Genomic DNA, 27,966 nt, shown 5'->3' with positions numbered 1-27,966 from the left:
TCCTTTCATACCCTCTTCGGTATTTTTGCTGCTATATAGTCATTGTAGGTCCATTTCACTTCAGTATCCATCTAATGGCAGTAAAGTCATCAAAGCTCCCTGTACAGTCAGTGGAGAGAGGTGAGGGCCTCCAGGTGATACCAGGGAGTGATTCTGCTTGCATTCATGCAAGGATTCATTTCTTCTTGTCACCACCTAGCTCAAGATATTTAAAAGCTTTGTCTAACCTATGCTAGATTCCCACTATTTTCAAGTGAGAGAAACAGGAGCATCCAGAACATAACTGATGCTGTCTACTGAGAGGTATCTCAGATGGGATGCATTATTTACAAGAATTACATGTGAACTATACCATGTACCCTAATGTTTGCCATTCCTCATTTGTCTTTAGCTCCGTAGACTTGTCTAGGAGTTGGGAGGAAGGGGAAAAAGAAAAAAAAAGAAAAAGCTTACACTGAAGATTTTTGCTAGTAATGGACCAAGTTGTGCTTTTATTTCTATTGCAGTCATGATCAGAACTTTTCAAGATGTGGCTGCTGCACCAATACGTATAACAGTACCAAAGAACTTGAAGCCACAACAACAATATAAATTTTCCTCTTTAGACACTTAGTTAAAAAAATAATAATCATTCTGGGAAAAGGAGGGTAAACAGACACTTTATTTTCTTTTCTGTGTATGAGTGAATAAATCTCATCTTTTCATTTATGGCAGGAGGTATTCTTCCCAGAGGTTGTAATTACTTGCATATTTCCAAACCAGAAATCCCCATCCACTTGGACATAGAGCTTGCACTGTCTGACCATGTAAGTTATGTTATTTAACTTTTCCTTGTTTTTTTCCTCTGTTGGGAAGATATCATGTTTGCTTTTCCTCAGTGCTCTCTTTTTCAGGATGGCCTTCCTTTTGCTTGATTCTCTAGAGAGACACAAGTCATTTTCTCAGTCACATGGAATATGTTGCTTTTGAAGTTTCTACCACATAGGTAATACACAGAACTTCAAGGTAGTGGTGGTATTTGCCATCAGATTCATGTAGTAAATCCAGAGTCTGATAAGCCTGCGTGCATCATATAAATCAGGTGCAGCTGGTGAATTATAACAGTATGAATTAGTACGAACTGAACCTCTTAGATGTTCATTACCATACTTTCTGATATTTGGCTTTCTCCAAAAATGTACTTTTGTTATAAAGAATAGATAGTATAGCATTAGCTGGATTTCTCTGAAATATGCTTTCAGCCTTAGCTCTTATCCTCTTCCCTCTGTAATAAGGTGCCATAAATGCATACAGATGATAAAATGTCACAGTCTTATCAGCGAAATTCAGTTGATTTCTAGACTAGAAGGAAAAGAATATATCCTGGAAGGGATGGTGTGTACTTTGCTGCTAGAAAACAGCCAGTCCTACAACCATGAGAGTCTTCTTCCTCTGAGTGGGAAAGAGGGAAGCACTTCGTGCAGTTAGGCTATGTGGAAGATTCTCCCATGACACTAACGTGGAGCCACGTCTATTACTGCAGAACCTCACTTGTGAAACATGAAGAATAGATTCATGTATTTTAAAGCCAAAAAGGACCGTGCACCTATTCAAGCTTCTATTTCATATACATTGTACCTTTTTCCTCAGGGATTTCTACATCAAGCCCATTCTTGTAGATGAGGTAGAGTGTTTTCTCAAAGACTACTTCAGTGTTCATTTTAAAACTCAGGTGGCAATGGTCCATAGAAAGAAATGATGTTTTAAAAAGGGAATCCATGCTTTAGCGGGGGAAGGAAATCAAAGCATGGCTCACCTTGTTTTCCGGCTTTTCAGATCCAGGATGAGCTGTCCAAAGCAGCACGTACTGGGAGGCAAAAAGGACTATCAGAGAGAGAAAAATTGATTTTGTCACTCCAAATTGCTAGAACATGATAAGAATTCTTTTACTGCAACTTTGACTCCCCGTTGTCTGAAAAGATAACATCTTTAAAGCCACTCCACAAACTTCATGTAAATCCTAAAAGAATTTCCTAGGAAAGTAGTAAGAGAAGCTAGTGAAATGAATTAACTGAGAGATGTGGAAGTTACAAAGGTGACTGTAGCCTAGCAACAGGTTTTAAAGATATATAAAATTGGAACATGAATACAGCTTTAAAAAATAGCTTCAAGCTATTTGATCATCCCACTGTGAGATCTGAAACACATTTTTACATTTTTGTCTTGTATTAAGTAATTGATTTAACTAGCTGAAACTAAATGCTACAGTTTGAACATCAACATCCAACACTATTATTTTGTTATTGATAGTGATAAGGTAAGCAATAGTCGACAGCCCTGTTTCTATTAGCAAGAGGGTGTCACTGAGAACAATTCTAAATCATATGTATATATTTGCACGTGTGTGCGTGTATATATATGCATATATATATGTCATGTATGTATATGCATATATTTTAAAGTAATTGTAATTCAAGGTAACATCCAAAGAGATCAAGCCCAGCCTCCTGCAGTTGCAGACAACCATCTAGTGCATAGCCATTTATAAAATTTAAAGACAGGGTCCTTCTTGGTGGTAATTTTATTGTTGGAAGGCTGTTCCTACACATCATACCTCGGACTACTACAGAATGATTGACAAGTGATAAATTTGTGGGTTGTAACATTGAAGCCTGCTTGTAACTGATTAATGTGGTAATATCAACTCTCTGCCTATTGTCATATAGCTTCTACATGCGCCATAAATTTGGACTCTGCGCATATACTGCTTGTATATCCATATAAATATATATGTATGTATATATACTTATGAATCTGGAGAGAGAGTGTAGGTATACTAGTGTGTTCTTTGTTCATCAAGACGCTATCTTATAGTAAGTTATGATATGCCATGTGTATGCAATAGTATGGACACTGTATAGAATACAAGGACGAACGGGGATCGATTTTGCCTAAACAGAGCGATCTTGTGTTTGAGATGCCCCAGGTCATCCCTTCCGACCTCCAGCTGCTGCTCCATAAGGTCACAGGTCTCCCATGGTTCCTTTGTCATAACTGCCAGCCCAGTTCGGATGTCCCAGATACCCTTAGGTGTCTCACGTGGCACTCGGGCTTGGGCAACCAAAGCCTATGCCGTGCTCACAGTCATATGCTTCACAGTTTCTGTGCAGTTAACCAAGGTCTAAATCACAGAGCAAATCTTTGTGCCCAAATGATGGCATCTTGTTGTATAAACTGTGGTACCAGGAATAGATATTCTTGGTTAAAAATGTTTGTGGATTTTAAGAAATGGTAAATATCAAATAGGAAACCCTAGCAGATCCTGTATGTATGCCAGGTCAGGTGTTCTTTCCATCTGCATAGTTTGCCTTTTATTTTGTGTTCCAGGGTATGGAAATTATAACTGGAAAGGCAAGACATGGGAATTATTTTAGAATGCATATCAACAAATACAGCATGGTAGATAGCATCACGTGCTTTTCAAAGACACCCTTTCCTGTGTCCAACTATATTTGCTTGTATGGACAGCATGAACGTCTTCTTAATGATCTTCATTATCGCTGGAATGAAGGGCAGATTACAGACCTTTACAGGTAAGATGAATTCAACATTGTGCATAAAATTTATGTTCTGAATGAATTATAGTTTTCTTTTCTTATGGTTTATCTTCTAGCTGTTTTCCCTTAGAGCTAAAGATAGATTAAAAAAATATATTTTCAACTACTTGGCAAAATTATCAGTGGCAATGCAAGCCCTGAAAAGATTCCTGGAAAGAACTGTCTCTCTCAGATTTATTTAGAGAAGGAGCAGTGGTTTGCTTGAACAGCTTTCATCTGAAAGAGCATTTCAGAATCATTATAACATTTGCTTAGAACAGTCAGTAGGCTTAACTCATTAAGCTGAGTCTGAAGAATCCTTTTTTATTTTTTAACTCAGGATTCATATTCAGAAGTCAAAATTAAAAGTCAGTGTTTTAATCACTTCAAATCAAATTTTTATCCAAAGTTTTCTAGGGAGGTTTTAAATCACACATGATGTTAGTCACACTGCTTAGCTTGTCTGTCAGCTGATGATAAAACAAATCCTAGAATTCATCCTGTAGACTGTTGTCTGTCTAAATGAACATAGGGAGTTACTTAATTTTATAGCCAAAAGCTGTGTCAGAGTCTGCATGCTTAGTGGATGTTCCCCATACAGCTTGCAGGCCTCCAAAGCAGTTTGCAGCAGTGAAACAGGTCTTGCAGATTTTCTGAGGTGCTCCCCTCCACCAGCTGTGCCTGAGCAAGTGCAGGGCAGTCTTGGGGACTAGGCGTTTTGAGGCAAGGACTGAGACTCAACGGGAGAGACTGGAGAGCCTGGCTATTTCTAGCTAAGATCTATGTCCTGTCTCCTCTGAAAGACATTCTCATTGCTTTTGAAAACGCAAACTTTAATTAAAGAAGTTGTTTTGGAAAAAGGGGGGTGTTTGAAAAATGAGATCTACCATATCTTTAATCTTCTGCTACTACTGCAGAACTTGATATCTTAAAAAGTTACATGGACTAAAAACTCAGACTTGGTTTATTCCTTATGCCTCAGCTAAAATAAGTGCTTTTGAGTTCAGGCATGGCAAAAAATTTCCTGAGTTTCATTCATGTGATAGAATTCTTTGAGCATGTAACTAAAACTTGCTGATACATCTTTGATTTTTTTTTTTAAATCCCTCGCAAGTGATGGCTTGGGACCAAGAATTGTCACAGGTACTGTGTAAGTGAAGTACTGCCTTACATAAACTGGTTTGGAGATAGACAGCCAAGCACAGGAACAAATGGTAAAATTTCATCATGATACAAAGCTGATAGTGGTGCCTTAAAAGTCTTAAGGCATGATTTGGTTATATTTGTAACTGATTTGAAGAAAGGCATAAATGACAGTAAAGCTTTCAGATTAAACAATACTATTTAGATAATATTTAGTAAAAGTTTGATGTAAAGGATGCGCTGTGGTCCAAGAGAAGTTTTGTGGGATGACAGGAGTCTGCTAGTCCAAAACAAAGTAGAAATATGTAGTTTTAATGGCACAGTCCTCTGTGTCTAAATTGCATTGACTGTGCTGATAGTTGCACTCCTCTGTAGGAATGAAGCACCTGGTATCTTGAGACAGGGACTTACAAGTCTCTGAATTCCTGTACCTCTTACTCTAGCTTTTGCACTTCTGTTGGTTCAGTGTCAAAAAGCTTCACTGGAATATGGATAAGGCATTGTACATGGCTGAGGACAGAGAAATGAGCATGCCTGCTGAAATGGGGGAGGGAGGGAATCCAATCAAGCCTTTCACTTAATGACAAAAGATTGGTTTGTATGCCTTGTCTTGAGAATAGTGGTATCAGCTGTCATCTCAAAGGGTGAGCTCCCCTGAAAAGGACTTGGTGCGTCACTGCAGCTGGATGTGCGTCTCTCTTATTTCTTCGGATGCTTTGCACTTCTCTTTCTGCAGTCTCTCCTCATTCTAAATATGTCAGAGTCTGACTCCTCATTCTTTGTTATTCCCCATCTTTTACAGGAAGATGGGATGAACTCAAACTTTAACTGTGGGTTTTAAAAGTTTCTTGGACAAAAATGCTTCTTTACAGATTTCAGTTCAGGAGATCCAATATGCCTCTGCTGGGAGGCATATTGATTTATAGAAAAGGTTGGGTTTGTTTTCCAAGAGAGCAATAGCACCCAGCAAATATAAAGCTCACATAAACAGTATACTGTCAGCAGGTGTTAAGTAGAAACTGAAGGTGGATGACACAATTGTATGAGATAAAGGCCAAGACTGAAGAAAATTTTCTTCTCACAGCTGATCAGCTAATACATTTTGAGCACTGGAAGAAACTCAGTATTCAGGTTGTGGCAAGGTATCATCAGCCTTGTTCATGGTGCTACAATATGCAAACACAGCTGTGAACTAATCTTTTCTGTGAACCACAAACATTGTCGGACACACCTGTGCTGTTTGCCCAGATGTGGTTAGTGTCAGTAGTTACATGCACTAGCAAGTTTCACACCAGCATCAACATCTGGAAGAATACGTCATTTCGCTTTGGGATTTCCGTCTGCAACACAGGTAGTGGTATTTTCCTGACCTTGACAAAACCAGCATTTGTTCCCTTTCACTGTGTTACTGTGCATTGGGCGTGTAGCCCAGCCCAAGGACCTCAGTGCAGCTGCACCTGTCTGCACTCCCGATAGCCACACACACAGATTTTAAAGAGATGAGACATTATCTTTCCAAATGGACAGCTTATTTCTTCATGAAAGCAATTAAGTGTGTATTAGCCTCCCTTGCCGTCATGATGGTGACAGGATCCCTACACACTGTGCAAGCTCATCAGGGATTACAAGCAAGATCAAGTTCTAAACATCCACAGAGATTTAAAAAAATCTCAAGAGAGATGAAGATCCCAGTGATGATCTGTTAATAGGATGAGGTAGGCCAGTCAACATCAGAAGAATAAGAAGGGCAGCTTTATCTGATGCCAGCACAGACGCTCAATGGGGGAGTCATCAGCTCTTGCAGAAGACTGGTTGCATCTTAGCTGGTCTTTCTCAGGGCTGTTTATTGGCCGAAACTGCTGGGAGCCTAGCAGGTTGTGAAGCCATGCAAAGTCAGGGTCCTCTCGCACCCACATACTCACAGGCACCACCACAGCCTGCGTGTCCAGGTGATCTGGCCAGGATCACAGGTGTGCCACAGGGGAACACTGCTCATCAGTCCTCATCGTATCTCTTCAGCTCTTCTTAAGTAGTGATGCTGAACAAAGGTTGCCAAGGCAGAGTGAAAGGGCTAGTAAGAAAAGGAAGAGGCAGTGAGAAGAGGAAGCAAACTGCCTGTAAGCTCCATGTAGCAGTCCTAGTGCAAAGCACACCAGCACAGGAAATTGCTTCCTTCAGGAGGAGGTACAGCAATGGAAAAAGGCTGGGAATACAATGTAGTCTTAGAGTGTACATGTATGTGTACAATGTGCAACAATGTACAATGTTAAACCTAGCCATTAGAAGACTATCCGTTAGAAAACCATGAAATTGAAAAATGTTTTGGCATCTCTTGTGGGATGAAGATTGTCTTGAGGCTTACATGCAGGTGAAAAGTGGCATCTGATCTTCCTTTGGCAAGGAATATGAAAATGTGATCAGTGATTTCTCTGTGTGGGATAGAAAGAAGAACTGGTTTGGCTGATGTTCACATGGTCTGTAATGATCTCACAGCACTGGGTGAGTGTAAACCTGATGTTAAGGCTGAATTTCTCTTGTTGGAAAAAAAAATCCTTTTAAACTACTACACATTACACCTATACCCACTTGGCAGCATTTTCTAGCAAGTTGTGAAGCGCCCTTAGTGAAAAAAGAAAAAAAAAAAAAAGTAGACTGAAAATGTTGCAGTTCGTTAGTTAAGCTTATAAACTTGCTGGTTTGAAACATTCATTCCCTTCGTCCTTTCTTTATGCCTGTATTTTGGGAAAGGCCTTCTTATAAGGCAAGAAAGTACATCGCTTTAATCTTTTGCTCTGCATCTAGATTTCACGGCATGGCATCTAGTTCCGGGAATGGACACAGTAGAACAGCTGTCACCTGGGAGCCAATTTATTTCTGTGTAGCATGCAAATTGTCTTTTAAATAATTAGAGGCTGCACCTAGCAATGAATTTCCTTGATGATTTGCATTTGGTATAAAGGCTGAAGGTTAACCCCATGATACTGGATTTCCTGGCCGTAATGGGCCAGTGCCATTTTCAAATTAGCATTAGCAACAGGCCCTCAAGATTCAGCTAACTTGAAGAAGTAACCCCTTCCGGTTGCACGCATGAAACTGCCACCAAAGGTAATAATGAGATAAATAACATTTCCTTGTCTGGAGGGAAAAGTTCCATTGACTTCAGTATGAGTTTAGCATGATTAAAAGCTGCCTCTAAAAGAAGCCTCTAAGACTTCAAGTTGGCAGATTTACAAACCTGGTGAGCAATAACTGAAAAACGAAACAAACAAACAAACAAACAAAAACAGCATAAAATTGTGTAACTATATTTCCTTGGTCCCATGGCTAAGAAATGTGCTAGGGCACTTGAGAGTCTGTTATCTTTTAGTGAGCTCCTCTGTCTGACAGTACTTTGACAGCTCACTGAAAGTCTCAAATGCTTTTGAATTATTACTATTTTTAAGGGAAACAATGCTTTTAGCTTTGTGTTGGCTGGTCTAACTGAATCTGATGGAACTAATGATTTTTCAAGTTTCCTTTCTCCTTTCTCCTTCTTTAGCAGACAGGTACTATGGACATCCTTAAAGGAGGACCTTAAATGGACATCCTTAAAGGAGGTCTCAGTACAACTCTGCAAGTGCAGAGTTAAACTGAATGCTCCTCAGAATGCCCAGCTGCCTTAGCTGTGATCCCAGTGACATAGATATTAATGTGATAACAACAGATACCAGATTTTTCAAAAATAATTGCCTACAGTTAAACTCCTGCAGCCTAATCCTACCATGTGTTAGGTACTCCATCTTAATTTAGAGTAGCATCTGAGTGGCCGTTACTTAGCTAAACATGAAATTAAGAGCCAATGTTTTTGTTTCTACCTATGCAAACAACAGCTGAGGAAATAGGCTGTTAAGCCAAAAGATGGTCACAACCAGTCAGACAGCTGTCTCTTCTGCCTGCACCATGGGGGGATGCGCTTCATCCCTCTGGCTGTTTTACAGGATGCCAAGGTCTGCTGGGCAAGTTGTCAGGGACTTAGACAGGCAACAGTCCCTGACTGAGCAAAGTCTCATTCTCACTTGTCGTTGCACTCCAAGAAGCCAGCATCGCATCAGCAATGGTCACTCTTCCATCTGCCTGGTGCCGCCACGGCCAGTGCACTCACTCCATCTGGGCCTTTGGCCACCGCATTCCTGAGCAGAGAATGAGCAGCGACATCCTTCAGATGTCGCTGTCAGACATCAGGCAGACACAACCTTGGGAACCACAGACAGTATCCTGAAGCTGAGGATTTTGTGTACATTCTTTTCATGTCACTTGGATGTTTCACAGCGTTACTACCTAGATTTGGAATCCACTTCAGGAATGAATTTCTGCAATTTTTATTGATTTCCTGTAAGGCTGCATCTTGAAAAGGCTCTGATGGAATTTAAGCACCTAAGAGTGAGGCTCCTCCCAACAGGGAAGATTTTTCTTGAAGGGAAAAGAAAGCAAATCCCAGCAGGTGTAACACGAAGCACTCCCTGCACCACACTCCTTCCCTTCCCTCGGAGGTCTCTGGCACTTGCTGAAAGCCTTCAAATCGTTCCCATTCCCATAGCAGCAGATAAAAGAGGCAGGTGCGGGGAGAGGCCTGAAATACTTTTTCTTTTAAGCTTGTGCGTTTGGTTTTGGTCATCAGTGCTCCACACTGCTTCACAAAGGAGGAATGTAACTGGCCAGTTGCACCCTTTTGTATGCTCCTGAGGTGAAGGCAACTGTAAGGCAGTTGCCAAGTTATGGAACGTGTCTACAGAGCGGTGGAATCTCCCTCTGCTGCATCTTGAGTACAGAACAGATAATTACAGTGGTCTCCTGGTACTTGGCAACCAAATGGATGCTCACTGGCATCATGCCTTTAATATGAGAGAGAAGTGCTTCATATAGGCTTCATTTGGCATTAATGAAAACCAAATTTACTAACACAATGCATAAAAATCTGGCCCACTAGTTTCTAAAATACTTAACTAGCTTATTTATCAAATAAGGTGTGAGTGCTTTTCCTACTTGGGATGTTGTAATACTGCATTAATGAACTTGTTTTCAGACATGACCTGCAGAAGATGCCAGTCGCATCCTGTTAATGAGGCAGTAATGCTGATGACAAGACAAAGGAGCACCACTATCTCATGACAGCGAGAGCAGCAAAGGCAGCAGTGCTGGGACAAACAGCGCAGATTTGGGCTGACAGTGATGAGGAATCCTGTCAGAGGCACACCATTATGCTGACCAATTTCTAAAAGGCACCCTCTGAAATGTTGTGTTGATCAGCCATCCCCTTCTAAAGTTTCTTCTTGGGCATATTCAGTTTACTCTCGGTGTAACGCTGAAGTTAGGAAGATGCTGTATGAGAAGCGCTTCTGGTACTAAACAGTTTGTAAAGCATGGTGATAGACTAATGCATGATGTGGCAAAGTGCTTGAATCACACATAACACAGTACTAAGTGCTCTATTTATACTGCATTTATATTTAGCTCTTACCAGAAATGTGTTTTAGCCATCTGTACTCACTAGGCTTCGGTTTGCATCCTGGAGCCATCTCAGTGCACACAGGCTGCGTGCCTTGTGGAAGAAACGAACTAGCACGATGCACTGCATGCTGGTGTCCTGCCCGTGGGACCACACAGCAGTCGGCCCAAGAGAGAGCAATCAGAATAAAACCCTGAAACACATCTGGCAGGGGTGTCACGTCCGCTCCACCTGTCTGAACTGTCTGCTGACAAACAAAGACAAAGCCATTGAGATTCAAACAGTAAAAACAGTTCTAGGTAAGTGCTAAAATTTTGCATTAGTTGATTTAAAGTAAGGACTGCCCTTCTTCAAAAAATGAGAAGAAAACAGGAAGAATTCTCAGAAGTACTTTTTTCTTGTTGTTTTGATTAGGGGAGGAACAAAAAGGCACCAAGTAATTTCTGAGTGTGTGTTGAGAAGTAGTAAGTCAATTCCTGCTTCCTATTTTGAGGGGAACACCTGGAGATTCAGATGTTGCTCTATTATATATGTCAACTTTCCAGCTATAACTGAGAAGTGCATATATAAGATAAGACTCTGCTGCTCAGTCATGGTTAGACAGATATACTTCTGGGCATCTCCACAACCAGACGTTTAGGAGAAAAGCCTTGCAAGGTTAGCCAGTAACCATGTAGAAGTTTTTTGAGGTACCCCCGTTGGCATAAGTGCCTAAATCTTGTGTAACGCCCTGTGCCTATCAAAGTCTAATTTTTATTTTTTTTTTACCAAAAAAATCCCTGATGCAGGAACCTAAGCCTTACTGATACGCAATAGGACAGAAGGCTCCCAAACACACAACAGCAAGGAGTGAAGGGGGTCAAGTTGCCATTCACTAAGGAGCTTTGGAAAATTCCGTGCACAAACTATAAAAGCGGATAATACCACTGGATGTTTCCATAGCTGTTCTCTTCAAACACGCTCATTTATGCTCACATTAATTTTTTGTACTAGCTGTTCAGGCTAAATGCTTAAATATTTTGAGCAGTATAAACAGCATTTGCTTCTTTCAAAGTAACCGTTTGGCCTTTTCTGCTTAAATTCAAATCACACATCATAACACTCTGTACTTTAGGCTAAAAGTAATGTATTAATCAGTGTCATTTAATGAGAGTTTAAGCAGAAATGCCACACTGGATTGTTTAATGATACAGCTCTAATAAATCTCACAGCATAATAGAAAAATTAGGAAAAAGAACATTTGATGTTTTCAGTATTATTTTTTAAAGGACTAGTTACTGATATACATTTATTACATATAGCCTGGATAATAAGTGATTAAACAAGAAATACATTCTACATACAAAAGATGGTTTTAAAACAGACTTTCAAAAATGGAGCATGATTGTTCATTAAGAGAAAAACTAGACTGCAGTGCTGTCCAGGATGTGCTGGGTCCCATACATTAGCACACTGCAGTTACATTTAAGGGATTCCACCTTAGGCTTTTGTTCATCATGCAGACAGTGAGACTTATTTTCTGCAGGCATGAAAAAAAAACAGAAAGGAAATGTGGCAGGTAGTGAGCATGGCTGAGAGGGACTAATGCTACTCAGTACACTTTGCAGCCTAATTAGAGGACAAATTGTGTGCTTTTTATGAAGAGAGAGCGAAGGAAAAAGGAACACATGAAGGGATATCAAAGCACTAACATCTATTTTCCTTACTAGAATTAAATGCTAACCCCAAGGTACCCTGGTAAAGCTGTACTTTCACAGCAAATCAATACAAATGGTAGACCCCTTTAGGTGACTTTCAGTTTTTATATATTAATGTAGTTTTAAGAAGCAGCTAACTTGCTAATGAAGAGCTATGTTACTAAGAAACCCCACGTCCAAATTAGTAAGTAAAGGCCAGTCAGCTGAGTCTTACCACACTAATTTGCAGTCAAACATTGCTGATTCATATTAATAATTATGCAAACCATTATGAATGATTGAACTCTGAATTCATAAGCAAGTAATTACAGAAAAGCAATCATACCACTCCACACAGCATATTTGTTGATTTTGTGAGTCGGATTTAATTTCCTTTTAATTGTTTTTCATAATACATTACATGTGAAATAGTCTTACATGAAAAAATGCAATAAACCTTACCTGAGGGTCAGCTATAATTTTCCTGTAGAAAGAACAGACAGCAATGTTTTTATATCAATTCTAAAAGGCACAGAGTTTAGGAAGTTTAAAGAGTAGCATTTAGTGACAATGAGATACACAATAACTGCTACTATCTAGTAAAATAAGCACTGGACACCAATTCCCATTGCTGAAATAAAGGAGAATATCTCTTTTTAGTTACTGAGAATAGGAAAGGACTGCAGCATTTCAACAGGAAGCAAATGCTGCTAAGATTTGTTTTCTAACAGTGCCTCCAGGTAATGGCACTTTATTGTAACATTTCCTGGATATTAAAAATGCAGAAAACAGAAGTGATTTATCAGTCATGATGGATAACTGGCCTTTGCAAAGTGAAGGTGCTGGCAAGCAGTAAACACTGTAAACCGTGACCTACATCCCACTGAAGTCACCATGTCTCTGCAGTAGCCCCAGTGTGATGTTTGTGTGCATGTGTTGTTTGTTTTTGTCTTTGTTGTTGTTGTTTTGTTTTGATTTGATTTTGTCTTTGTTTTGATTGGGGGCTGAGCCTTGTCCGCTACAAAGGCTGGAGTCAGTGGCCATTTTTCTTGAGCAACAACTGTGAGATTCGTTACGCTGCACTGTTTTTTGCTCTTTCAGCTGCAAACAAAAGGGTTCGATAAACCAGAGGTTTTAAACCAGTTGTCTTCCAAGTGGAAGGCTTTACTGCTTCTGTTAAAAGTAGTAAAAAAACACAGGCTTCCTGTCTATGATTTACTTACCAAAAAGGACAAATGAATCATCAGCCTATAAGTTAATGAACTACATCACTATTTTGTAAATATGCGTAACAAAGTAAATCATAGATCCAGACTCATTGTCCATAAAACTACTGATTTCACTAATTTCTGGGTCAGAGCAGTAACAGTCCCAGATTAATGAATTCAACAGGAGTAACTCAAATGCTTGGGCAAATGGGTGTTCAGTGAGTGGAACTATAGAGCAAGGAGTTAAATAGCATTCTTGCTATTAGCATGCCATTTTTCCAACTTGTGCTTGATTGTTCAGCAATTTTAAGTGAATTTTAAGAAACTGCAAACCAGAGAACATTTTATGTTCTTTGTGATTAAGAACAATGTTTTCAAGTGCTGCATTATGGGAGTTAGCTCAAGTTGGTCTTGATTTTTCCTTACATATACAAGCTGTCTTTCCAAATTATTGGTCAGTTGATATGTAGTAGGAAATGCTCAGTGTTTATGGTATCTATATTGTCAGCAACTGAATTTCTACTCTCTGATTTCTGGTCTACTTATGCAAGATATAGCTACAAATATTCTATTTATTCCACTAGAATCACAGTATTTTTGTAATTGAGTCTTAAAAATATCCATTATTTTCCCCAAAACAATGCATCTTCTCTTTTCCTGGCAAGATGGGACATTTCTTCTTATGCATACTTCTGTTCATCCCAACCCATCACAACAGTTTCCTCTCCCCACTCCTTGGAGTGGAATTCCCTGCTCTTCATAGGTACTCGTGGTGTAACTGTAGTATACTGGACCCCAGGTCAGCTGAGCAACTGTTTAGTTTTGTCTGTGTTTGTCGTTCTGGATAAGTTTGTGTCTGTAATTGCAGCACCTTTCTCTTACTGTGGCAAAATTTAGCAGAAGGAATGAAGTATGCTGAAGCAAAGGCACACCAGCAGTAGGGTAACTTTTTCCATCACATGCTAAAAGCACAAATGAGAAAGTCAGCTTCCCTAAACGGCCAAAATCATTTCAAGTTTGAAGAATCTAAATGTGTTAAGAAATTACTTTGAATATTTTGAAGGCTTAATATTTGAGAACTGATCAAATTGGAGCTGGCAGGGCTCATTGAGAGGACTTTAAACTAGGTAAGAAGGGGGACGGGAATGAAATGAGGCTCTTTAGAGATGAGCCTGAGGGAACAATGTCAGGGCTGGGGGAGAGGGCAATGGCCCAGCTGAAGTGCATCTACACTAATGCATGCAGCATGGGCAACAAACAGGAGGAGCTGGAAGCCATTGTGGCAGGCAAGCTATTGCCATCACTGAAATGTGGTGGGACCACTCCCATGACTGGAGTGCTGCGATGGATGGCTATAGGCTCTTCAGAAGGGACAGGCAGCACAGAAGGGGTGGTGGTGTGGCTCTCTATATTAGAGTGTTTTGATGTTGCAGAACTCGAGGCTGGGAATGCTAAGGTTGAGTCCCTATGGGCTAGGATCAGCGGGAAGGCCAACAAGGCAAGCATCATGGTGGAGGTCTGTTATAGACTGCCAAACCAGGATGAGGAGACAGATGAGGCGTTTTACAAGCGCCTGGCAGAAGTCGCGCAATCGCCAGCACTTGTTCTCGTGGGGGACTTCAACTTCCCAGACATATCCAGGAAATACAATACAGCTCAGAGGGAAGCAGTCTAGGAGGTTCCTGGAGAGTGTGGAGGACAGCTTCCTGACACAGCTGGTTAGTGAGCCTACCAGGGGAGATGCCCCGCTAGACCTGTTGTTCACAAACAGAGAAGGACTGGTGGGAAATGTGGTGGTCGGGAGCTGTCTTAGGCAGTGACCACGAAATGGTTCAGTTCGCTATTCTTGGCGAAGTCAGGAAGGTGACGAGTAAAACCGCTGTCTTGAACTTCCGGAGAGCAGACTTTGAGCTGTTCAGGACACTGGTTGGCAGAGTCCCTTGGGAGGCAGTCCTGAAGGGCAGAGGAGTCCAGGAAGGCTGGGCACTCTTCAAGGAGGAAATCTTAAAGGCTCAGGAGCAGACTGTCCCCAGGTGCCCAAAGACGAGCTGGCGCAGAAGACGACTGGCCTGGCTGAACAGAGAGTTGTGGCTAGAGCTCAGGAAGAAAAAGAGGGTTTATGACCTTTGGAAAAGAGGGCGGGCCACTCAGGATGACAATAAGGATGTTGTGAGGCTTTGCAGGGACAAAATTAGAAAGGCCAAAGCTCATCTGGAGCTCAATCTGGCTACTGCCGTTAAAGTTAACAAAAAATGTTTTTATAAATACATAAACACGAAAAGGAGGACTAAGGAGAATCTCCATCCTTTACTGGATGGGGGGGGGGGGTACTTAGCGACAAGAGATGAGGAAAAGGCTGAGGTGCTTAATGCCTTCTTTGCCTCAGTCTTTAGCGGCAAGACCAGTTGTTCTCTGGGTACCCAGCCCCCTGAGCTGGTGGAAGGGGATGGGGAGCAGAACGTGGCCCTCATAATCCACGAGGAAATGGTTGGCGACCTGCTACAGCACTTAGATGTACGCAAGTTGATGGGGCCAGATAGGATCCACCCGAGAGAACTGAGAGAACTGACAAAAGAGCTGGCCAAGCTGCTTTCCATCATTTATCAGCAGTCCTGGCTATCAGGGGAGGTCCCAGTCGACTGGTGGCTAGCAAACATGACACCCATCTACAAGAAGGGCCGGAGGGTGGACCCCGCAAACTATAGGCCTATGTCAGTCTGACTTCAGTGCCGGGGAGGCTCATGGAGCAGATTATCTTGAGTGTCATCACGCGGCACTTGCAGGGCAACCAGACGATCAGGCCCAGTCAGCATGGGTTTATGAAAGGCAGGTCCTGCTTGATGAACCTGATCTCCTTCTGTGACAAAGTGACACGCTTAGTGGGTGAGGGAAAGGCTGTGGATGTGGTCTACCTTGACTTCAGTAAGGCTTTTGAAACCATTTCCCACAGCATTCTCTTGAAGAAACTGGCTGCTCGTGGCTTGGACTGGCGTACGCTTCATTGGGTTAAAAGTTGGCTGGGTAGCTGGGCCCAAAGAGTTGTGGTGAATGGAGTTAAATCCCGTTGGAGGCTGGTCACTAGTGGTGTCCCCCAGGGCTCAGTATTAGGGCCAGTTCTCTTTACTACCTTTATCGATGATCTGGATGAGGGGATCGAGTGCACCCTCAGTAAGTTTGCAGACGACACCAAGTTAGGTGCGTGTGTCGATCTGCTCGAGGGTAGGAAGGCTCTGCAGGAGGATCTGGATAGGCTGGATTGATGGGCTGAAGCCAACTGTATGCAGTTCAACAGGGCCAAGTGCCGGGTCCTGCACCTGGGGCGCAACAACCTCAAGCAGCGCTACAGGCTGGGAGATGAGTGGTTGGAAAGCTGCCTGGCAGAGAAGGACCTGGGAGTATTGGTTCATAGTCGGTTGAATATGAGCCAGCGGTGTGCTCAGGTGGCCAAGAAGGCCAACAGCATCCTGGCTCGTATCAGAAACAGTGTGGCCAGCAGACTAGGGAAGTGATTGTCCCCCTGTACTCGGTTCTGGTGAGGCTGCACCTCGAGTACTGTATTCAGCTTTGGGCCCCTCACTACAGGAAGGACATGGAGGTGCTCGAGAGAGTCCAGAGAAGGGCAACGAAGCTGGTGAGGGGTCTGGAGAACAAGTCTTACGAGGAGCGGCTGAGGGAGCTGGGGTTGTTTAGCCTGGAGAAGAGGAGGCTCTGGGGTGACCTTATTGCTTTCTACAAGTACCTTAAAGGAGGCTGCAGCGAGGTGGAGATTGGTCTGTTCTCCCACATGCCTGGTGATAGGACGAGGGGGAATGGGCTAAAGTTGTGCCAGGGGAGGTTTAGGTTGGATATTAGACAGAATTTCTTTACCAAAAGGGTTGTTAGGCGTTGGAATGGGCTGCCAAGGGAAATGGTTGAGTCACCATCCCTGGAGGTATTCAGAAGACGTTTAGATGTAGAGCTTAGTGATAGGATTTAGTGGAGGACTTGTTAGTATTAGGTCATAGGTTGGACTAGGTGACCTTGGAGGTCTCTTCCAACCTAAATGATTCTGTGATTCAGTGATACAGTGATACAGTATCATTCAGAGATAGCTGATACAGCCTGGAAACTTTTGCATTTCAAGGATTACAATAAAAAAAAAAATAACCCAAGAAAAATGGACAACTAATTTGTGACTTCACCACTAAGTGCGGGAAGCTGTGGAGACAAACAGAAACTTTAATCACAGATTCACAGGAGATGAGCTTACCAGTGACTGTTTTATTTTGTGTCCTAAAAAATGCGTGCCGCTCTGACAACCAACTGCATGTGCTTACAGTGCTGGATGATGGAAGATGCAACATTGAGCAGAGTGCCTCTGACCTGAGCAGGACATAAGGCAGGTCATTAGTGATCTACAGGCTGCTTCGTTATGACACGAATGTGATTTCAAGAGATCCATATGGATCCTACCTATCTAGAGACATTTACCAGAAGTTACAAAGGGATGCAAACCACTTCATAGACTCTCTGTGAAAGAGTGGGGATAGCAGGAGGCAAGGAGTTCAGTTTGGTTTCATTACTGTTGCCATAAAAGATTTACAAAGCAAAAGAAGACCAACAAACAGCATCAGACAACATCACCCAAAACTGTGGTTCAAACATGCCAGTGGTCTATGGCAGGATTCTCCAAAGGCATTGTCACAAGGAACCGGTGCACAGCTGCCCTCTGGGCTGTTGGAATCCTCCCTCGTCCCAGCCTCGCAGCAGAGAAGTCACCAGGAGCGCAGGTGGGGCAGCCGTGAGCATCCAGCTGGCGAGGTCCCTGGCTTCAGTTCTCTTAGCTGGGTTCTGCACTAGAGCCTGGCTGTCTCGCCACACGCACACCTTCTGGTAACCTGATAAACTCACCTGGAGGCAGCGACTGTTCCTCCGTAGTTTAATGAGCTGTTGGCTCCACGCTCCTGATCCACAAGGTGTGCCCCAGGCCTGACCACAGTGGCACCAGTTATCTCTGCTGTCATCTGCCTCGTGGAAGCAGCAAGAAAAGGAATGGACGTAATTAAAAACCTATTACAGTCCTTGTATTAAAAAGTAAACCATTGGGTTTTAGGTTGTAATTAATGAGATTGACTTTCAAATTAAGAGGAATCAGAAAATCAAACTTTGAAAAAAAATTGGTTTCTGATTTCTTTTTGCTATTTTTGATACATTCACATCACTGCTCTTAGTTTCTCTTTCTGCTGGTGATTTTTTTTGAGAGAATTTCAGCTGAGATTTTCCAAGAAAAGCGCCAAATATGAAAATGACAAAATCAACAACAATCTTCATAAGCACATCTTTGATGGTATGCATGGAAGCTACTTGGGCCTCACTTTGTTTCATTTTCATGAAGGGAAGCCCAGCTTGCAGAAGTTTGGAAAATACTGCCGTGGTGTGATAAAACTGGTCTGTATGAGTATTACAGTTATGCCAAGCCTGCAAATGGTAAGGATGATTAGCATTTTCCCTGTGAGGAAAGACTGAGAGACCTGGGTCAGTTCAGCCTTGAGAAAAGAAGACTGAGAGGGGATCTTATTAATGTTTACAAATATCTTAAGTGTGGGAGACAGAGGGATTTGGCCAACCTCTTTTCAGTGGTTTGTGGGGACAGGACAAGGGGCATTGGCGACAAAATGGAGCACAGGAAGTTCCGCACCAACACGCAAAAGAACTTCTTCATGGTGAGGGTGACAGAGCACTGGAACAGGCTGCCCAGGGAGGTTGTGGAGTCTCCTTCTCTGGAGATATTCAAGGCCTGTCTGGACACCTACCTGGGCAACCTGCTCTAGGGAACCTGCTTTGGCAGGGAGGTTGGACCCGATGATCTCTTGAGGTCCCGTCCAACCCCTACAATTCTGATTCTGTGATTCTGTGATTCTGTGATTCTGTGATTCTGTGATTTAAGTCTATCAGAGTAGATAAGCTCAGTCTGCAGAGCTGGTCTTCACCCTTCTGCCATTACTTTCTTACCATGGGACTTTAAATTATTTGTAAAACTGTAATTATTTACATTTTTTTCTTAACTTTGTGTTGCTTTTTTGTTTTGGCTGTAAGAGTTGATTCTTATTCTGAAGGCTTCTGCTTCAATCGTTAAGATTTCCTGGCTTTCACATCGTGCAGTCAGTGGCACACCTCATGCCTGCTGCACCTGGCTTACCTGACTGGACCGTTGCCAGAGGTCGGCACTGGGTCCTTGCTGCCTTTGACAGGTCACATCGCACAAGTGCGGCCACTTCAGAATTAACTTCCCTTAAGACAACAGAGTTGTTCTCTGAAAGTGCTGTGTAGGTGCAAATGAACTGCAGATCAAAGCTCTCGGACTGAAAACCATTTCCATGCATACTCCATTTTTGCTTGCTAGCAGTAGCCAACTTTACCCATTTTTTGTTGTGCTGTATCTCTTCAAAAGCGAAATATTCCCTGTCTTTTGTACAGGATGCCACTAAATATTTTCCTCCTTCTTCCCTTTCATCTAATATAGGCTATACATCACAAATGAGGCAGAACAGACTTTAAATATTGTTTGTCAATGAAAGGCGAGAACAGCTCCCTAGCAACAAAAAGGATGTCGCTTACTGTCTTCAAAAGGAGACCATTTCATCCCATCTTGTTACAAATGCCTTCCTGTGATAGCTTCTGTAGATATAAAAGTCTGCCAGCAGGGGATCCCCGTTAGGAAGTGACCAAGTTTGAAAACCCGTTATGCTTCTGGCAAACATTGTCATCTTGTACATATTTAGCCTGATCGCTCTGGCAGGTTATGAAAGACTAAATGGTGCAAACATACGTGGCAGATGCCGTTCTCATGATAGTTGAGGAGCCTTTGAGCCTCCGTTGGTAGCATGCCAGCTTCATCTTGTATACTGAAGAGCATTATACTTTCAAGCCTTCTACAGCTTGCCCTGAGGGACTGCTGCTAAAGTGGTAATAAAATTCAGAATGAGCCTCAGAAAGTTGACTTGTTGGTTTGGCTTCATTTTTTCTTTTTCATTATTAAAATTTGCTTTAACAGCTATATGTAGATCTGCTTTCTCAAAAACACCATGTGTCCCTTTAGAAAGGTGATTCAAATGGAAAAAAAAAAAAACACAAACAACACAAAAAACAGATAAAAATGCAGAGCCAGCACAGCAACTGAAGTGTTTCTGTGAAGTACATCTATAAACTGCCTTTGATGCTTACGTTTCTTCAGGTGAAGGGAAGTAACGGCAGTCAGGGAGTAAACGTTGTTTACTGGTACCTCCTCTTGGCAGTCTATCTAGAAAATGCAAACAAAGCATTTTCCAAAAAGGGCATTTTATTCACATCAAATATTGTAAATTGGTGGCAAATTTCATTTTTTAAGCTCCAAATCTGGGAACATTGACATGAACCGGCAAAAAAATGCACTTACTGGCTGAACTGGTGATGGTAGCAGCAACATATAGCATCCCTGAAATATTTTATAAACATTATTTAGTACGACATCTTGGTGAGGTGGGCGAATGATGTAACAAATGTAAGGCAGTTAGATGTGCCTCAATCAAGAGATGAAATCACCATTAGGGTTAGAATTAGAACCCAAATATCAACTTGTAAACATAAAATGTTTGGCCGGTGGAACATGGGTTTTAGAAGGGCATATCAGTAAAACTGGAGAGCCTTTAATTATCTTAATGTATTCTTATATAACACGCACACACACACACCACCCTTCTCCCTGCTTCGCTATCTAATTTTGACATTAAGTTAAAGGTTTGGGTTGGGTGGGGCTTTTCTTCTGAAATTGAATTTGCTTCAATATTTGGGGAATATCCTGTTCTTCTCTCTGCACCTTACAGGTACATAATTACTTAAATGAAGATACTTGAAGCTGAGCTCTTTAGCACATTTCATATCCAAACGAACAAGTAGCATCAGTCTTGGTCACATGGTCCCAGAGACTCTGAGGCTGGGCAGGATTTACTGTAGCAAGAACATAGTATTTGTAATAGTGTCAATAAATATTCATACTGGGAAAACATCTACCCGAGAGCCCCACTGTGCCAGACACCGCAGATCACATGGAGAGGCAGCCCCAGCCCAGACAGCTGACAATACAAAGTGAAATGCAGATGAAGGGGACAGTGAAAAGGGAGAAAAGAGCTTATCATGGGATAAGTGTGTAAAAAAACAACCTAAGTTCTGCCAGGTACACAAAATGTTGTCAATTGTGCAGGGCATTAATGAGAGCTGAAGTTTCGGTCAAGGAGTGAGAGGCAGAAAATACGGCAAATCGACATTACAAAAACCTTTCTTCTGCCAATAGGAAACAGCACATTAGTTTTCTGTAGAGACAGATAAGTCAGAATTATTAAGCTTGCATGTCACCTTTTAAGTTGCTTTATGCAGATGTTCACTTATTGACCATGCAACTGCATCAAGCAGTAGTGCAGGTGCACTCCTGACAGCAGTGCCAGCGATGCCACTGACTTTCCAAACAGAGCAACACTGGTTGTGGCCACGCGAGCGCACCCCTCGTAAAGCCTCCCGGGTGACCCCGCTGACATCTGTTCAGTCGTTATTTGGGTGAGCCTCTGGTTAGCATTAGCAGGACTTACACATGCACAGCATTTTGTGAAACTGTAAAAATTATTTTTCATTGTAGAGGCAACAGAAATAATTCACAGCTCTGCAATTGAGCTGCCTCCCATTATTTTTGCAGCATTGAAGTTCTATGTCAAGTCATGTCCTCACCATCCTTTTACTCCTTTTTCACAGAAGAATGCTGTCATGAATGCTGTCAGTGGAAGAAAAAGTTACAAGAGCTTCCTCCTAGAATAGCCTGAATTTAGCTTCAGCACACTACTGCAAAGAACATATTGCAACACTGTGGTGGCCTGTTTTTCTGGCCTTTATTAATCCAGAAACCTTAATGATGAACAACATTTGTGTCATTGTCTACACAAATTTAATTTGTTTATGCAGCAGTTCAGTTAATCCTGCAATCTGCTTTTCTCAAATGAGGACAGATAATGGAGACACCGTTCTTTACAGGTCTTCGGGCTTTTAAATTCTGATAAAATCAGGATTCTTCACTGGGTCTTGCCACAGCTCTGAATTAAGCCACTTTAAATGTAATTACTGAAGCTGGCTGTACATCAGGAACATCCATTAAAAGAATTGATTGACCATGCTGTTACGGGAGGCATTTCATGAACAAACGATCATGATGGGTCCAGAACTGTAATTTATAAAGGCAAAAAAGCAGGTAAATACTTTATTAGTGGTTAATGAGAGGTTCACAAGATAACTAAATTTCTTCTTTTTTAACCAGCTACTTCAGGGAACCTTGGTCCATGGCCATCTATCATGATCGGTTTATTGATCTCAAGAAGGAACTGCGCCAAATACTGCTGTCGGAACAGGTAAGAAAAATGACCAGCAAGTGCATTTTATTATTTGGGCAATTTGTTAGTGTTGTTCACTTTGGTTTCTTTCCCCATCCTTCTCCTAAAGCGTTGTGTTTCTGTTTAGCTATTTCCTTTGGGAAACCTGAACAGATCCTATACCTAGCCGGGGGTTTTCACCAAGTACAGCATATTGTTTGGTTTCATTTTTTTGGCATATTTTTAGATTTGTCAGTAGAACCTTTCACTAAATTGCTTTGTTTTCCTGCACAGCATTTTTGCATTACACATGCAGTTTAGTAGAAATATCCAGGAGGATCTGGAGGCTTCTTTTATCCAGTTATCACTTAAAAAAAAAAATCCTAATAGGAACACACTAAATCCCATCCTAAACCTGTCTCAGCTGAGGCTATGAAAAGTAGATTTTTCAACATCCACACATAGGGAACGGCCTTTGTAAATAAAAGAGTCAAAAATTTTTTTTCAGTGATAGGTGGATTTCCTGAATAAGGATTAAAATGTTTGCTAGTGCTGTTTACAGCTTTAGCCTTCATAGTGTAGACAAGAGGCATAAAGCCTCAGTAGTCTGTAACTTTGCCTGCTCAAAACCCAAGCCCACTGCGCACCGTGAAACAACCGCTGTCTGCAGCAGATTTCCAACCACCCAAGGACCGCCCTACCCCAGCGTATTTCTGGTTGCTCTCAATCCTAATAGCAGCCCAAATCCTGATCCTTCCAACCTGCTGTTAGGGACCACTTGGACCTCCCTTTCCTCACACTGTGTTTGCTTTTGTTTTATGCAGCGAGATTCTGTGCGAATGCAGTGTTTTTAAGCATTCGCTGACAAAGTTTTTAACTGCAGAAAGCAAACAGAATCAACTGTGAACGGACAGAGGCTGACAAAAGGAAGGGATGCTGGGTGGACAGCAGCCCACCCGCTCACAGGGCCCAAACTGGTGCGCTGTCTTGTGTCACAGCTGTAATACACAATTGCTCAGCCCCTGCCTCCTCCCAAAGGACGAGATGCAATTTTCCTCCTTTTGTCATGATACCGACAATGCCTCGGTGCAGTTTTATTTTAGATTCTCTTGAAAGATATCTATAAAAGAACACAAAATGAAATTCTGTGCAGAATAGGAGGCCTGATGAGAAGTGTTTCTCCTGCCATCACTCAACCACATTTCACATGCTGTAAATGTGAACAACTTTAGAGAAAGGGGAATTGGTGTCCTACAAATGTCACAATTAAAGACTTGCTTGCCTTACCCTTTTCTAGTGGCAGCAGACCTGACACACAAAAATAGTCTCACTGAATGCACCAAAAGCACCTCTATGAGCCAGAAGCACAGATGACAGTAACTGCATCTGGATGCAAATTTGGCTTTGCCTTTTGTATTTTTGCTTGGATTTTCTTCACGGTGATTTTAACAATACTTATTGACTGCCACTTCTGTACACTTTCCTGGGGTGCTCCTCCCTGGCATGCTGCCAGAGGCATGGTAGGTACTTACGGAATATCTCACACGTGCCTTGGGACTGGCTTGGTATTGCTGTGTGGGGCAGGAGACCTGCCGTCTGTGCTTCCTGTTGCTCATAGCTCAGCTCACTTCGGCATGCAAAAAAGCTAGTAATGAAATGTAAAAGCGAGGAAAAAGCATGTCTTCCAGAGAGCCGGGTAAGAACCGAGGGTAAACACACACAGGTCAGCCGTTTCCAGTTACGGTTTCCACAGATACTGGTGATGAGTCTCACGTGTTTAGGGGCAATGTTTAAGGAAATATTTAAGGAACACCGAAGCAACACATGCCTAGAGGGGCTAGCTGCGGCTGGCACGGGAAGTGTTTTCAAGCCCCGTACAGAAACCTTCACCCAGCACTGCAACCGGCGTGCGCACGGCTCGGGCGTGGTGCCCGTGCCCAGCGCCCGGCCCTTTCCCTTCGGCTGGGTCCCCGCCGGGGCCGCCAGCACGGAGCCTGAGGGCCCTCGCGGGGCGCCACGCGAGGGGCACACGGCGGAGCGGCTCCGCTCCGCGGCTGAGCGCTGCCGACTCGCAGGTGCCCGGGCCGCCACCCGCGGCCGAGCCGCCCCCGGAGCGCCCCGCGGACGAGCGGCCGCTGCCCCCAGAGCCCATCCTGCGCTACCTGCACCGCCACCGCCCGCACCTGCCCATGTACGCCCGGGCCGCAGGTGAGCGGGGCGCCGGGGGAAGAGTGGGCCGGGCCGGGCTTTGAGCGGGAGGAGTGGGGGGAAGCGGGGGCGGGGGCGGCGTCTCCGTGGCAGCCCCCGGCGGGGGGGCGCGGCGCGTGCCCGGCGGGCCGGCAGCTGTATGCTAATGGCAGCGGGCCGGGCCGCCCCGCGGGGGGGGGGGGGGGCTGCGGGCGGGGGCGGTACGGCACGGCACGGCAGACGGGCGGGCAGCGCAGCCCGCGGGCCGAGCTCGACCCGTGTCGGCCCGGCCCGACCCTACCCTACCCGTCCCGCCGGCGGCCCCCCCGGTGCCGCTGCCGAGAGCGGCCCCTCCTCAACGGCCCTTTGTGCGGCCCGCGGGCGGCCGGGCACAGCTTTATGCTAATGCCGCGCACAAAGGCGGCCGGGCCGGGCCGGGCGGGGGGCGCCGCGCGTGCCGACCGCGTGCCCCCACCCCCCAGCACCCCGGGTCGGGCCGGCTGCTTCCCCCTCCCCGGCCGCCACCTGCGGGGCGCTGGGCACCGCCCGGCCCCGGGCTGTGCGGCGCGGACAAAGGGCTTAGGGGCAGCGGGGCCGCGGCCCGGTGCTCGCCCCACCACCTGCCGCCGCCCTGTACGGCCGCGTGTCCGCGCGGCCCGGGGAGCGGCGCGTAACAGGTAGCGGCCGCCCCGGGGCTCGTCCCCTCGCAGAGCAGGGGCAGGACCCGGCCCCCCATGACACCCCTCGCCCGGTTACAGGGTCCCCGTCCAACACCTGACGCCGAGCGGCGCCCCGGTCCCGCCGGGCCCCCGGGCGCCCCCGCGCCGCAGCGCACCCGGAGCCCCCGGCTCGGCACCCCGGGGGGGGGACACGGCCCCGGCGGCCCCTGGCGGGGGGAGCGGGCCTGGCCCCGCCGCGGGCGGCACACAAAGGCCCACGCGTGCCGGGGGCGGGTCGGGCGTGTGCCGCGCCGCGGGGGGGCGGCCGGGGGCTCGGGCTCAGGTGCAGCCGCTCCGCCCGCCGCCGCCGCCCGCCGCGGCGCCGCTGATTGGCCGTGCCCGCCGCTGCCGGGCCGAACAATGGCCCCGGCCCGCTTAAAGGCAGCGGCGGCGGCGCGACGGCCGAGAGGGGAGCGAGCGCCGCTGCCGCCGGGCGCGGAGGCGGCCTCCCGCGGCGGCGCGAAGATGCCCCGCGGCTTCCTGGTGAAGCGCAGCCGGCGGCCCACGCCCGTCTCGTACCGGGTGCGCGCCTGCCGCGAGGCCGCCCCACTCCCCGCCGGCGGTGGCGCCCCGCCGCCCACCTGCCCCGCTGCGCCGCCGCTGCCCGCTCCGGCTCCGCGGGAATCGCCGCCGCCGGTGCCCTTCGGGACGCCCGATGCCGCCGTGCAGGCGCTGTACAGCCCGACGCGGCCCGTCAGCAGGGACAAGTACCTGGAGCGCAGCTTCAGCCTGGGCTCGCCCGTCTCGGCGGAGTCCTTCCCCGCGCCGGCCGTGCCCAGCACCATGGACCCGCTGCTCTTCGCCCCCGCCGAGCTCAAGCTCTGGGCCGCCGCCGGCCACGCCGAGCCACCCGCCGCTAACAACGGCCCCGGCCCCGGCGCAGCCCCCGCCGCCCCCGGCCCCGCGCCGCCCGCCCCGGCCGGGGCCCCCCCTGCTGCCGCCGCCTCCGGCCGCCCCCAGCCCGGCAAGCGGCCGCCGGGCGCGGCGGAGCCCGGCAGGCAGAAGGCGCCGTCGGGCAAGAAGGCGAAGGCGATCCGCAAGCTGACCTTCGAGGACGAGGTGACCACGTCGCCCGTGCTGGGGCTGCGCATCAAGGAGGGTCCGGTGGAGGCGCCGGCCAAGGCGCGGGGCGGCTGCGCCCGGCCGCTGGGCGAGTTCATCTGCCAGCTCTGCAAGGAGGAGTACGGGGACCCCTTCGCGCTGGCGCAGCACCGCTGCTCGCGCATCGTCCGCGTGGAGTACCGCTGCCCCGAGTGCGACAAGGTCTTCTCCTGCCCTGCAAACCTCGCCTCCCATCGCCGCTGGCACAAGCCGCGCCCGCCCGCCGCCAAGGGCGGCCCCGAGCCGGGCCGGGCACCGGCGGAGGAGCCGCCGAAGGAGGCGGGCGGCAGCGGCAGCGGCAGCGAGCGGGACACGCCGAGCCCCGGTGGCGGCTCGGAGGCGGGCTCCGAGGAGGGGCTCTTCGAGTGCCCGCGCTGCGCCAAGCGGTTCCGCCGGCAGGCCTACCTGCGCAAGCACCTGCTGGGCCACCCGGCACCGGCCCCGGGAGCGGGAACGGCCCCGGTCCCCGGTCCGGCCCTCGAGCCCGCCGCCGAGGTGCCGCCCGCGCCGCCGCCCGCCGAGTGCCGCCTGTGCCCCGTGTGCGGGGAGACCTTCCCCAGCAAGAGCAGCCAGGAGCGACACCTGCGCCTCCTGCACGCCGCCCAGGTCTTCCCCTGCAAGTACTGCCCGGCCACCTTCTACAGCTCGCCCGGCCTCACCCGGCACATCAACAAGTGCCACCCGTCGGAGAACAGGCAGGTCATCCTGCTCCAGGTGCCGCTGCGCCCCGCCTGCTAGAGCCGCCCGTGCCTTCCCGGCCCGCCGAGCGCCTCCCGCGGGCTGCGCACCGGACTCGCCGCACCGTTAGCTTTAATATGGCTTGTGAACTGCTGGAATCTGGCTTTACAGTTACCTTTTCGGGTTCTCTTTCTCTCTCTCTCTTTTTCCTTTTTTTCTTTTTTTTTTTTCGTTTACTTTCTGTTTTTATAAATGTGAACAGATCAAAGCGCTTGAGGAGAAATGAGAATTTCCTTTAGTGTAGCCACAAATGCCTTGACTCTGCTGTTGATGGTCTCCAGAAAATGCTGTAGAAACTGCCTTAACTGTGACATGCCAACTTTCCGTTTTTGTTTGTTTTGCCCTTACTAAGGTAGCTCATGAGTTGACTATTTGTATATGTTGGTTTGCGTAATTATGTTATTTATTTGTTATTTATTTATATTAATTATGAAGATTGATATTATTTGATCGCAGATGTTCTAATGCGCTTTTTTTGTCTCCCCCTCCTGCCATTTCACTGTGCATTTCAGAAGATTTTTTTTCTAAAGGGATCTGCTAAAAGGTTTTAACTTTTATACCTAGAATAACACACGGTCTGAACCATTTTATCCTGTGCAACCAACAGCTCTTACTTTTAGATGCAATCTCTTTTTCTACACACATTATTTTCTTAACTGTTAGCTATTTATAGAGTGCTTCGATAGAACTGTTTCAACTGTATAATTATTTACTATTCAAATAAAATATTTTCAAATTCAGACGTGCCCCCACTGCTTCCTGCTTG

The 27,966-nt window shown here is 45.8% G+C and overlaps 3 protein-coding genes across 13 annotated transcripts in view; 2 read left to right on the top strand and 1 right to left on the bottom strand.

Annotated features, from left to right (window-relative positions):
• CFAP61 (cilia and flagella associated protein 61) overlaps positions 1-25,548 on the top strand; it is a 111,690-nt gene extending 86,142 nt beyond the window's left edge. For 5 of the 9 annotated variants that reach the window (XM_080584995.1, XM_080584992.1, XM_080584998.1 and 2 more), the window contains 3 exons: positions 715-806; positions 3,367-3,572; positions 22,404-23,998. In XM_080584995.1, coding sequence (XP_080441121.1) covers positions 715-806; positions 3,367-3,572; positions 22,404-22,776 — 671 coding nt within the window. In that variant the 3' untranslated portion in view covers positions 22,777-23,998. Of the gene's footprint in view, positions 1-714; positions 807-3,366; positions 3,573-22,403; positions 24,072-24,530; positions 24,842-25,400 lie in introns of those variants that run through there. The other 4 variants (XM_080584993.1, XM_080584994.1, XM_080584997.1 and 1 more) reach the window with 3 other exon arrangements.
• Positions 32-26,539, bottom strand: LOC308191984 (uncharacterized protein). 3 transcript variants are annotated; one of them, XM_080585004.1, is made up of 9 exons: positions 23,988-24,074; positions 21,116-21,177; positions 20,502-20,540; positions 20,291-20,366; positions 17,978-18,094; positions 12,342-12,363; positions 10,216-10,450; positions 1,796-1,863; positions 32-918 (listed from the first exon to the last, which is right to left on the bottom strand). In XM_080585004.1, the coding sequence occupies exons 3-9, from the start codon at positions 20,536-20,538 to the stop codon at positions 859-861; spliced, it is 615 nt and encodes a 204-aa protein (XP_080441130.1). In that variant the 5' UTR covers positions 20,539-20,540; positions 21,116-21,177; positions 23,988-24,074; the 3' UTR covers positions 32-858. The 3 variants fall into 3 exon arrangements, 2 of the variants coding, with proteins under 2 accessions (XP_080441130.1, XP_080441131.1); XM_080585005.1 differs by lacking the exons at positions 20,502-20,540; positions 21,116-21,177; positions 23,988-24,074 and adding an exon at positions 26,408-26,539 and having other exon boundaries at positions 17,978-18,090; XR_013948442.1 differs by lacking the exons at positions 12,342-12,363; positions 17,978-18,094; positions 20,291-20,366; ... (1 more) ...; positions 21,116-21,177; positions 23,988-24,074 and having other exon boundaries at positions 32-1,087; positions 10,216-10,307.
• On the top strand, positions 24,884-27,940 carry INSM1 (INSM transcriptional repressor 1). The gene has a single exon (XM_080585002.1). The coding sequence runs from the start codon at positions 25,377-25,379 to the stop codon at positions 27,198-27,200; it is 1,824 nt and encodes a 607-aa protein (XP_080441128.1). The 5' UTR covers positions 24,884-25,376; the 3' UTR covers positions 27,201-27,940.
• The last annotated feature ends 26 nt before the right edge of the window (positions 27,941-27,966 follow it).

Source organism: Anser brachyrhynchus (assembly GCF_964034855.1).
Source record: "Anser brachyrhynchus genome assembly, chromosome: 3".
Taxonomy (NCBI): domain Eukaryota; kingdom Metazoa; phylum Chordata; class Aves; order Anseriformes; family Anatidae; genus Anser; species Anser brachyrhynchus.
This window is presented reverse-complemented; position numbering and strand designations above follow the sequence as displayed.

What these genes read in the sequence shown, in the direction of transcription:
- LOC308191984 (XM_080585004.1), bottom strand. Translation starts at nt 20,538, where the DNA reads ATGCTATATGTTGCTGCTACCATCACCAGTTCAGCCA. An exon ending in TACCATCACCAGTTCAGCCA is followed by an intron (nt 20,367 to 20,501) that starts GTAAGTGCATTT and finishes TGCATTTTCTAG; the next exon opens with ATAGACTGCCAAGAGGAGGT. An exon ending in TTCCCTTCACCTGAAGAAAC is followed by an intron (nt 18,095 to 20,290) that starts GTAAGCATCAAA and finishes TGCTTCCACGAG; the next exon opens with GCAGATGACAGCAGAGATAA.
- INSM1 (XM_080585002.1), top strand. Translation starts at nt 25,377, where the DNA reads ATGACACCCCTCGCCCGGTTACAGGGTCCCCGTCCAACACCTGACGCC.